The sequence below is a fragment of the Lithobates pipiens genome, unplaced genomic scaffold, assembly GCF_037356315.1.
Source record: "Lithobates pipiens isolate NorthernLeopardFrog02 unplaced genomic scaffold, aLitPip1_a1.2 Scaffold_27, whole genome shotgun sequence".
In the NCBI taxonomy this organism is placed as follows: domain Eukaryota; kingdom Metazoa; phylum Chordata; class Amphibia; order Anura; family Ranidae; genus Lithobates; species Lithobates pipiens.
The window spans coordinates 25,573,379-25,585,667 of record NW_027507788.1 but is presented as its reverse complement, the minus strand read 5'-3'; the positions used below and the strand labels follow the sequence as shown (position 1 = coordinate 25,585,667).

Below are 12,289 nucleotides of genomic sequence, written 5' to 3'. Positions count from 1 at the left end.
TGGGTGCCAAATATACTACGGTAAGTACGCCACATTTTTCATTCTTTCATTTATTCTTATGCCCCGTACACACGATCGGACTTTCCGACAACAAAACCATGGATTTTTGTTCGAAGGATGTTGACTCCAACTTGACTTGCATACACACAGTCACGCAAATGTTGGCCAACAATTACGAACGTAGTGACGTACATGATATTTCCATTACGAACGCTAGTTTTACAAGACCGAGCGCTTCCGGCTCGTACTTGATTCCGAGAACGCATGGACTTTTGTCCGATTGACTTGTGTACACACGATTGGAAAGTCCGACAACAAACATTTGTTGGTGGAGAATTTGAGAACCTGCTAGCCAAAATTTGTTGGCGGAAAGTCCACCAACAAATGTTCGATGGAGCATACACACGGTCGGACTTTCCGCCAACAAGCTCACATCCAACATTTGTTTTCGGAAAATCCGATCGTGTGTACGGGGCATTAGACCTACAACATAATGATCACTCTAATGTCTCGTGAGCTGAAGATATAATAATTATTAGCAGGGGTTCTCTAAGACCTGAATGTTATTTGAAGGGTTCCTCCATGGTAAAAAGGTTGAGAAAGCCTGTTCTAGAGTCTTTATTGTGGGGATATTGAGAAAGAAAAACTAAAAGCAGCTAGGGAGGTAAGAGATGGCTTGTTTTAAAGCACTTTTACTGTTTGTAAAGACCTTGCAAATAGTTTAATGCCCATAGTCTGGGCACGGGTGCACTTTAAAGTGACTTTGTTATGAGAAAAATATGAGGGCCACCATTGCTGGTCTCTTCTGAAAATGCTGGTTGCCTAGTTGTGTCTGGCTTCGATACCTTTGAGTCCCAGACCTAGATCAAGCATGCTGTAAATTATTCTCAGAAAAGTGTCAGACGTCCTTATCTCTATACTTGTTCCAGGTCAGGGACTGAGAAATCATTGAAAAGCAAGCATTAGCTATGCAACCAGGGACAGCGCTGAGCTGTGAGGGTGGAGAAACACTTGATTGTGATGTACTGTATTTTTTCCATTTTGTCACTAAGCCTCCTCACCTCCTCGTTGTCCACTGAACGTCTCGTTGACCAGACAAACTCCATAATCGCAACAAATACGGCAATGATTAGACCGCAGATCAAAACCACAAAGATACCTCCAATGTTTTCCATCCCCAGCCCTGTAAATACAAACACAGTATAAATGAAAGGATATTCTTCAGGTCACTTATCAAAACATGGAAATAGCTGTAATAAATCCCAAACTACCCACCCAAGCAACTACAACATGATTTTCAGCAATGTGACTGGAAATTTCTGCAACTCGTTACAATATTCCTATGACCATCCACTCCAACCTGATTGCCCTTGAATTTGGTTTTGATTGGTAGATTATTGCCCGTTGGTCCAATCTTCTCATAATGGTTCTCTGATTGTGCATGTTTGTGTCGTTTTGGGGCAATCGCCGCAACATTTCTTCGTCCAGTTTTTACAAGAAGTCTATCTATCTATCTATCTATCTATCTATCTATCTATCTATCTATCTATCTATCTATCTATCTATCTATCTATCCATCCATCTATCTATCTATCTATCATAGTTACATAGCGACATAGTAGGTGAGGTTGAAAAAAAAGACACAAGTCCATCAAGTCCAACCTATGTGTGTGATTATATGACAGTATTACATTGTATATCCCTGTATGTTGCGGTCGTTCAAGTGCTTATCTAATAGTTTTTTGAAACTATCGATGCTTTCTGCTGAGACCACTGCCTGTGGAAGGGAATTCCACATCCTTGCTGCTCTTACAGTTAAGAACCCTCTACGCAGTTTAAGGTTAAACCTCTTTCCTTCTAATTTTAATGAGTGGCCACGTGTCTTATTAAACTCCCTTTTGCAGAAATGTTTTATCCCTATTGTGGGGTCACCAGTATGGTATTTGTCCATCTATCTTATAGATCTATGTATGTATGTATGTATGTATGTATGTATGTATGTATGTATGTATGTATCTATCTATCTATCTATCTATCTATCTATCTATCTATCTATCTATCTATCTATCTATCTATCTATCTATCTATCTCCTTACAGGGTAAATTCATCCTCTCTACTTGTCCTAGTGACTATTGTCACTGCAACAGAAAGTGACTGGAAAACCAACATTTAGAATGCCCCGTACACACTATCGGAAATTCCGCCAGCAAAAGTCTGATGGGAGCTTTTGGTCAGAAATTCTGACTGTGTATGCTCCATCGGACTTTTGCTGGCGGAATTTCTGCCACCAAAAGATTGTGAGCAGGTTCTTTATTTTTCAGACGGAAAAAGTTCTGAGCGGAAATTCCGATCGTCTGTAGCAATTCCGACGCACAAAATTCCTACGCATGCTTGGAAACAATTCAATGCATGCTCGGAAGCATTCAACTTCATTTTCTGGGCTCATCGTGGTGTTGTACTTCACCACGTTCTTGACAGTCGAAAGTTCAGAGAACTTTTGTGTGACCGTTTGTATGCAAGGCAAACTTGAGCCATCCAAGATTTTTCTGATGGAAATTCGGCTCGTGTGTACGGGGTATTAGCGCTCTCTCAAGAATAGGGTGTTAGGGGTAATTTTACAATGGGGACACCTGTTCTGGTGACACTTTGGAGAATTTTCCCTTATCTTCTTGCTAGGAGACAGGATATAAGTGGAAATGAGGGGATTTGACATACACTTTAAAGCCTAATCCTGGTATTTTTTTTGGCTGTTGTCTTTGATAGGAAAGGTTAGATCATATTGTCATTGCCACTTCTGTTCCAGGACAGGAAGTGAGATGAACTCTCCAGAATGGGAAAAAAGAAACATGACAGTGGTTCTAACACTTCCACATTCTGAACAAATATAAAAATATTTGGCTGGAGTTCTGTTTTTAAAAGGAAACCATGTGTCAGAAATAGATTACAGAAGAAATTCTAGTCACGTGACTAAAAACCATCCCACGGGCTTTGGCGTGGTCTGTGGTGCAGCAGTACCAGCTAAATGCATTCAACGACATATGGGGAAAATGCAAGGGTAGCAGCCATGATTGTCTAGCAGCATTACTCCCCTGCAGGACAGTCATCCTTGAAATCCACTCCTGAAAACTACATTGACATCTGTTAAGTGATGTTTGTAGAGGGCAATGATAACCTCCAATATAGGTGCTCTGTAGTGACCTTTTATTGTATTGTTCATCATTATCAGTGTTACTGGTAAGCAAAGGAAAGGCCTGATGGAAACCCCTACTTCCATAGGACGCCATTAAAAAGACAGTTTGGAAAAAACATTGTCACCTGACTTGATATAGACCTTGGTATAATCTTTAGAAGGGCTGTTTTTAAAATCAGAGGAACCTGTGGTACACCCAGGGCTTTTTTTCAGCGGGAATGCGGGGAACGCATGTAATGGCAAGTTGTTCAGGGTGTATTGATGTTATCTCCTGGGGATCTATTGTTGCTGGCAGGAGGGGGGGGCTTATGTTGCTGGGCGTCAGTTGTTGCTGGGAGGGATCTAGTGATGCTGGGCTGTAGGGAAATCTCTTGTTGCTGCTGGGGGTCTATTGTTTCTGGGGGAGGGGGTATTTTGTTGCGGGTGATATATTGTTGCTGGGGGGACTATTGTTGCTGGCTGTTGGAGAGTCTATTAGTGCTGGCTGCAGGGAGATCTGTTATTGCTGATGGGGATCTTTTGTTGCTGGGGGAGGGGGGTATTTTTTTGCTGGTGGTCCATTGTTGCTGGAGAGGGGGATCTATTGTTGCTGGCTGCATGGGATCTATTCTACTGCTTTTCTTGTGATTATTAACAAATTCCATACAAATTACTTAGTACCACAATTGTTACTTGGTTCTGAATTATCTAAAAGGGGCAGTACTGGGGTGGTGGGTAGAGGGTGGAACCAAGGAATTATGCTGGAGGTGGACAGGGGATGGAGCCAAGGAATGATGCAGAAGGTGGATAGGAGATGGAACCAAGGAATGATGCAGAAGGTGGATAGGAGATGGAACCAAGGAATGATTCAGAAGGTGGGTAGGAGATGGAACCAAGGAATGATTCAGGAGGTGGGTAGGGGATGGAACCAAGGAATGATGCAGGAGGTGGGTAGGGGATGGAACCAAGGAATGATGCTGGAGGTGGGCAGGGGATGGAGCCAAGGAATGATGCAGAAGGTGGATAGGAGATGGAACCAAGGAATGATGCAGAAGGTGGATAGGAGATGGAACCAAGGAATGATTCAGAAGGTGGGTAGGAGATGGAACCAAGGAATGATGCAGGAGGTGGGTAGGGGATGGAACCAAGGAATGATTCAGGAGGTGGGTAGGAGATGGAACCAAGGAATGATGCAGGAGGTGGGTAGGGGATGGAACCAAGGAATGATGCTGGAGGTGGGCAGGGGATGGAGCCAAGGAATGATGCAGAAGGTGGATAGGAGATGGAACCAAGGAATGATGCAGAAGGTGGATAGGAGATGGAACAAAGGAATGATTCAGGAGGTGGGTAGGGGATGGAACCAAGGAATGATGCTGGAGGTGGGCAGGGGATGGAGTCAAGGAATGATGCAGAAGGTGGATAGGAGATGGAACCAAGGAATGATTCAGGAGGTGGGTAGGGGATGGAACCAAGGAATGATGCAGGAGGTGGGTAGGGGATGGAACCAAGAAATGACACAGAAGGTGGGTAGGAGATGGAACCAAGGAATGACGCAGAAGGTGGGTAGGAGATGGAACCAAGGAATGATGCTGGAGGTGGATAGGGGATGGAACCAAGGAATGATCAAGGAGGTGGGTAGGGGATGGAACCAAGGAATGGTGCAGGAGGTGGGTAGGGAATGGAACCAAGGAATGATGCAGGAGGTGGGTAGGGGGTGCAGAAAAGGGGTGACTCAGAAAGTTCCTGCACCTGTTGTCTGAGAAAAAAAGCCTGGGGGTACACCCCAGAGTCAGATCATCCACAAGGCAATATAGGCAAGGACCTTAGAGTCCAGTGATGTCCAGGGGGCCCACCTACAACCTTCATGCTCCTGCACTAATCCAGGAAATAGGGCATGCACCTGCCTGTAACTTCACAAATGAGGCTGTACCTGTAGGCAGCTGGTGTTTGATGAGGCCTTGCCAGTATAGAGAAAGCAAATGGCATCTACCATATAGTAATCTTTACCAATGTAACTCCTAGATTCAAAGAGGGCTTACAGAAAAGGAACATGCAGGCTAAGACTTAAAGTGGTTGTATACCTAGTGAAGTGACTGGCCTCAAGTGATATACACAGATGAAACAAATCCTCCTTCATAAGTTGTACCTCTATATCTGCAGTCTTCTCTTCTCTACATCTGTTCAAAGAGTACAGAATTTATAAGCCTTGTCTGAACGGTCAGGAAAAAAAGGGGGCAGAGAGCTAGAGTCTCTCACTGCAGAGCTCAGAGTGGTGATCTCTGAGAGCTGATTGGAGGGAAGGGACACCCTCCTCCACACAGCACACAGGACCAGAGCTGAGACTGCCAATCAGCTGGAGTTCCCTCCCTTGTCACCTTTTATCTCTTGGTGTCAGTTAAAGGTCTTATAAGTGACTCATGCTAATAACAGAGGAACAAGGCAGCAGACAAAAATGACACTTAGTGCTCTTAATTGAGACAAGTACACACTATAGAGGGATGTGCTTTGTTCATATTTCATGTCTGAGGTTTACAACTGCTTTAACCACTTGCCGACTAACCGCAGTACATATACTGCGGCAGGTTGGCTCTATTGCGTGAAACAACGAACCTGTACGTCATTTTGTGCAATAGCCAAAGGTGGCGTGTGCGCTGATTGGCCAGAGGGGGAGACAATCAGCAGGTCCGGCAGACATGATGCCCACCGGCCACCCACGATCGCTCCCCAGAGAGACCGGATGGCGGTCTGCCTATGTATGTAAACAAATTCATACCTGACAGGCTGTCCTGTCAGGTATGAACAAAGAGATCTTTTGGATCAGATTTCTCTGTTCATACAGTGAGTCTATCCCCCACACAGTTAGAAAGCACCCCCTAGGGATGCATTTAACCCTTTGATCGCCCCTGGTGTTAACCCCTTCCCTGCTAGTGTCATTAGTACAGTAAAAAATGTCAGTAAGGTGTCTGATTTGTCCGCAATGTTGCAGTCCCATTAAAAATCGCTGATCACCGCCATTACAATAAAATATTCCCTATTTTATAGACGCTACAACTTTTACGCAAACCAATCAATATACGCTTACTGGGATTTTTTTTTACCAAAAATATGTAGCAGAATACATATTGGCCTAAATTGAAGAAATGTGTTTTTAAATTTTTTTTAATTGGGTATGCTTTATAGCAGAAACTAAGAAATATTGTTTCTTTTTTCAAAATTGTCGACTCTTTTTTGTTTATAGCACAAGAAATAAAAACTGCAGAGGTGATCAAATACCACCAAAAAAAGCTCTATTTGTGGGGAAAAAAATGACATCAATTTTATTTGGGTACAGCGTCGCACGACCGAGCAATTGTCAGTTAAAATAATGCAGTACCTTAAAAAATGACCTGGTCATGAAGGGGGTAAAACCTTCCAGGGCTGAAGGGGTTTAACACTCTTGACCAGATTGCTTACATCTGTCACCTGCCAATTGTGCCATTCAATCACACAAGCTACAGACAAGTAATGACTTTTGCAATATCAGTCCACAGCTGTATGCTCCTCTTTCAAAGGGCCCTGAGGAAGGGGGTAGTTTAAAATTCCCGATATGTGTTGGAAGTTCACATTAACATAACAAAGGGATTGCTTGTATAACAGTTATGCCTGCTGCCTTTTCTTTGGGGTTTCTCCCCCTTTTAGGATAGATGTTACACGACTATCTCTCCATCGGGCCTAATTTGGTACACTGTTTAAGGGGCAGGGCTGGACAACCTTGAACAAAAATTCTTCAAGTGGAAGTAAACCCTTCTATCGTTTTCAGTCAAGGAAGCTGCCATCTTGGCCTCTAATAATTCTTCAACTGCCATAATGCTGCACATGTGATCAGTTATGACACCAGCCATTGGATGGTTTGAAAGTTTGGTTGAGAGCACAGCCAATGTGAAAGTTAGCATTTCTGGCATGCTGGGAATGTAAGTGTTTTTTGAAACTGAGTTTACTCCCGCTTTAAGGAACAAAATCAGGGCTTTTTTTTGCGGGAACACAGGGAACTTAGTTCAGGTACCTCCAGCATTAAAAGCATGTAATGGTGAGGGGTGTTGGTGTGTCAATTGTTTGGGATCTATTGTTGCAATGGCAGATCTATTGTTGGGTGGAGGGGTCTATCGTTTCTGGGGAGGTCTATTGTTGCTGATCAATTGTTGTTGGAACCACTGTTGAAGGAGAGGTCTACTAATTCTGGGGAAGTATTTTGTTGTGGGGGGGGGGGGGGGGGGTTGTTTTCTGTAGCTGGCTACATGGGATCTATTTTACTGCTTTGTTACCATTAATACGTACTTAGCACTATAACTTATACTTGGTTCTGTACGCTCTAAAAAGGGTGGTACTGGGAGGTGGGTAGGTGGTGGAAGCAAGGTATGTTGCTCAGAAGTGGGTAAGTGGCAGAGGCAAGGGGTAACTCAGAAGGGAGGAGTACCTGCACCTATTCTCTGAGAAAAAAAAGCCATCAATAAAATATTTGGGCAGGTTAGATGACCTTGTCTCATTGACACTGGGCACAGAAGACATCAGAGGTTCCTGTTTGTAGATCATGAGGGAACTTTCACTGAGATAGGATTAACAGTCATTGTGTTTTTTAGGAACATCAGGCATGAGCAGTGTGTATAGAAGATTGGGATGGCTTCTGGATCCCTCTAGGTGTTTGCCTGGACTTCAGCCTTAATCAGGGGCGGACTGATCATTGGGCCACTCGGGCACTGCCCGAGGCCCCCGTGCCACTAGGGGGCCCCATCAGGGTTGCCAGCCTCAGTAAAACCAGGGAAAGTATGTAAAAATCTGTGTTTTTTTTTTTTTTTACATCTGTCTCTGAAATGTCCCTTACCGACATCCTTTTGGAGATTATAGCTGCCCCACCTCTCCAGTACCTTCTCAGCCAATAGAAACATGCCTGTGTATACTGTGTGATTGTATACTGTGTATTTTTGTATACTGTGTGGCCCCATAATGTCTGATTGCCTGGGGGCCCCCATAATCTCCTATTACCCGGGGGCCCCATGAGTTGTCAGTCCGCCCCTGGCCTTAATGTCTCACGTTTTTCATGATGAAGTCATAAAATTGTTTCTAAAATGCCTTTAAACATTTAAACTCCATCACACTTACACCAGGGCTCGGCATAAAATCAGTAGACCTGTAACAGAAAATTACAAGGAAGAAGATGCAGGACAGAGAGAAGATGACATGAGGAGAAAGACTGGAGTTGGTCAAATGAAGCATGGAACCAAAGCTGAGTTGAGATGTTGAGGAGCAAGGTTGTTTAGCTGGTGCAGTAACAGGCTAATGCTATGAGTTACCAGCATGAGACGAGGTGACAGATGATCCAGTAGAGGAAGTTTCTCTATTCCAGTCTGAGATAGCGAGAAGGAGAATGTGAAATGAGATTGAAACATGAAAAAGATAAATAGAATATATCGCTTTGATACTTTGGTTCTGAACAGACAGAAGCGTGAGGCTACCAAGCTCTTAAGACCTCTGACCTTTGGCTCGATGGTCCTCCTCCTTGGGACACTTGCTGCCTTCCCACCACTTGCGTTTTAATATCTCTAAGCGATTGTTCTCTTGCAGTTGAAGGATGGCAAGTGTGATCTCATCTCTGTATGGTGATTCTGAGAGAACAAAGAGAAAAAAAAATGTTGTGATCATTTAAGAAATACATTTTCTCCAGTCTTTTAGTCTTCCCTCTGAAGCTTCGTCTCTCTTCTCAAGTGCTTCTTGGGGAAAAGAATTGCAGTTACACCTACCTTTACCTTAACCCAACCTTCTTGAACTGTCTTATTATGTATATAAAAGATGAAGATGCAGATTAAACAAAATTAAAACAAGGCCTCTTCCTTTTTTCTTCAATACATCTCAGCAACTGAAAGAACTCTTCCTTACCAGGGGGATGAGATATTTAAATATTTAATTCGTAATTTTTTGACAATCAGATTTAGATTTGCATTTTTTTTTCTCATTTATTTTGGATGTGGTTTGTTTTGAATATATTTTCTTCAATGATATATGTGTCAGAAAAAAAATTCAATAAATAAAATATAGTAGTTAATCTTGTTTGTTCAAAAATACTTGACCACGTGGATCCTTCACCTTTATACACCACTAATAGATGGAGGCTTACCAGATCCTCAGTGACCCCCTGTTAGGGGAGGTCAAACTGCGCAGATACGATCATGAACCACATAGATGCCTCGATACAGGATGCCGGAGAACGTCCCAATCGTTCGGATGTCACGTGATCTTCAAATCCGCTCGGATACTCTCAGCAGGCCTCCAAACGACATATCACCATAAAAAAACAAAATGCTCCAAATCGTGTAATAAAGTTTCAACAGGATTTATTTAAACCGAATAATCAAGCACTGACGTCATCAGGGTAACCCTGATGACGTCAGACCTTTGACGAAACGTTCGTCGGGTAGCCACGCTCACACCCATTGTGCATCTGCGTTCGCATTTTTAACTCATGTTGATGAGTTTTTTACCTTGCTAGCATTTCGTTTGTTTTAAAACGTTACCTGTATCCTCTTATGACTCGGTGGAGTAATTTTAAGCGCTTGATTATTCGGTTTAAATAAATCCTGTTGAAACTTTATTACACGATTTGGCGCATTTTGTTTTTTTATGGTGATACGTCGTTTGGAGGCCTGCTGAGAGTATCGGAGCGGATTTGAAGATCACGTGACATCCGAACGATTGGGACGTTCTCCGGCATCCTGTATCGAGGCATCTATGTGGTTCATGATCGTATCTGCGCAGTTTGACCTCCCCTAACAGGGGGTCACTGAGGATCTGGTAAGCCTCCATCTATTAGTGGTGTATAAAGGTGAAGGGTCCACGTGGTCAAGTATTTTTGAACAAACAAGATTAACTACTTCTGCTTTATATTCACATGGGACATTATTTGCATTATTTTGCTGCATCAATTTATTTATGGTTATTTGGATTCACAGTTTGTTTTTGATTCTATTGGACACTTGAGTTTCAGAAGCATCTTATAACAAGGTTTTTTCTCAATATTTGTGTATTTGATTTCACAGTTTTTTTGTTTTACTTTTATATTTATTGGGCCATATTCACATTTATTGGCCAAGCGCTGCACTTTATTTCTTTTGTTTTCTCTGTGCCCAGTATCCTGGTTATGATGTTCAGCTGCTGATTTATTTGTTTTTACTAAGCGCAGATTTTCCTTATTTTTCCAATAAATAAAATATGGATTAAAAAAAACTCTTCCTTTGTAGTATTAAGTGTATTGCAAAATCACAGGTCTTCTTTTGGTATCAACTGTATTGCCTTTAAAGTATTACGTAAACTCGGCATAGAAAAAACACATATAAAGAGAGATAAATATGCTGCACGGCCCAAATGATATATAATCGGAAAGTTCCCCCAATGGGGTTTTTTAGCAGCGAAGTAGATAAATAATGGGTAATATAGAAAAATTATTCTTTATTAAAAATTATTGACATACAATAATTCCATGATAATTAGAATATGAGCTCTAAAGGGCTATACCCAAAAGTGCAAATGTAGCAAACACATTGGGGTTATTTACGAAAGCCAAATCAAATTTGCACTGCAAGTGCAGTCGCTCTAAATCGAAGGGGTAGATCTGAAATGAGGGGAAGTTCTGCTGATTTTATCATCCAATTACGTGCAAGCTAAAATGCTGTTTTTTATTTTCCTTGCACGTCCCCCTCGGATCTACAGTGACTTTACGTCCAAGTGCACTTGCAGTGCAAAGTGGATATGCCGTTAGTAAATAACCCCCAATGCATGTATAAAACATTATATTATATTATATATAATGTTTTGTACATATGGTACATCGTGTCTGCTACATTTGCACTTTTGGGTATACCCCCTTTAGAGCTCATATTTTAATTATCATGGAATTATTGTATGTCAATAATTTTTAATAAAGAATCATTTTTCTATACTACCCATTATTTATTTACTTTGCTGCTAAAAAAAAAACTCTTTGGGGGAACTTTCCCATTATGTAAACTCAGTCACTAAACTCTCATTTAAATGTTAACATGTTAATAAAATTTCAGGACTCCTTTTTAATATTTTTACATTTGTAGCTTTTCTTAAAATAATACCTGGTGATCTTTCACAGGCGCTTCAAGTTACACTTTGTCCCTATCTCCCAGTTGTGTTCTTTTTGTGTCACCCTGTCACATGGGCTTCTGATGGAGGCTACAAGTGGCAATTGAACACATAATTCGCAGGCATGATCCATTGTTGTCATTTTCAGGAAACCCACCCTGAGAAATGCCTTACAGCCATGGCTATAGTGCATGAGTGTAGATAGGAAGTGGTGGTAAACAGATTGGAGAAGATCACTAGTACCGAGATGCAACAACAGTTTGCAAAACAAGATGAAACAGCATTTCCTTTTTTTTTAAATGACAATCGTTTAGTATACACAGTGCTTTACCAAACTAAATGTCATTTAGTTGAATTATTAAAGTGGAAGTAAACTCCCCTATCGTTTTCAGCCAAGGAAGCTGCCATCTTTGCCTCTGTTTAATCTTTAACTGCTATGGTGCTGCACATGTGATTCATTATGACACCAGCCATTGGATGGTTTGATAGTTTGGCTGAGAGCACAGCCAATGTGCAGTTAGCATTCCCGGCATGCCTTTTTTTTTTTAACTGTTTAAATCGATGGGTTTACTTCCACTTTAATTAGTTCAAGAGTCCTTTGCCAGTCACGTATATAGTAGTCAATACACCTCCATGAAATGCGGCACTTATTTGCACATCTCTGTAGGTCTTTATGCTGCTTTACTAAATATTAAAAATGTACGCTTGTTCGCATTTACTGAACATGGCACCTGCTGGGTTGGGATATTCCCACCAACACTACATCACTCTACTCCACTTCTCCCCATATCCAGTGCTGCTATGATAGCCAAGGCGTGGCCATAAACTAAACTTCCTGGTGCTCCATATTTTTTTATGCTTAACCCATTAGGGTACTGGTGTCACCAGCATTAGGCTATGTACACATGGTTGGATTTTCCTACAGAAAATGTTCGATGGGAGCTTTTTGTTGGAAATTATGACCATGTGTAGACTCCATC

General features: G+C 41.9%; 1 protein-coding gene across 1 annotated transcript in view; it reads right to left on the bottom strand.

Annotated features, from left to right (window-relative positions):
* Positions 1 to 12,289, bottom strand: part of GRIK5 (glutamate ionotropic receptor kainate type subunit 5) — a 564,883-nt gene that overhangs the window by 13,761 nt on the left and 538,833 nt on the right. Inside the window, exons 18-19 of the mRNA XM_077456650.1 lie at positions 8,681 to 8,809; positions 1,062 to 1,183 (exon numbers count right to left, since the gene is read on the bottom strand). Coding sequence (XP_077312776.1) covers positions 1,062 to 1,183; positions 8,681 to 8,809 — 251 coding nt within the window. The remainder of the gene's footprint in view (positions 1 to 1,061; positions 1,184 to 8,680; positions 8,810 to 12,289) is intronic.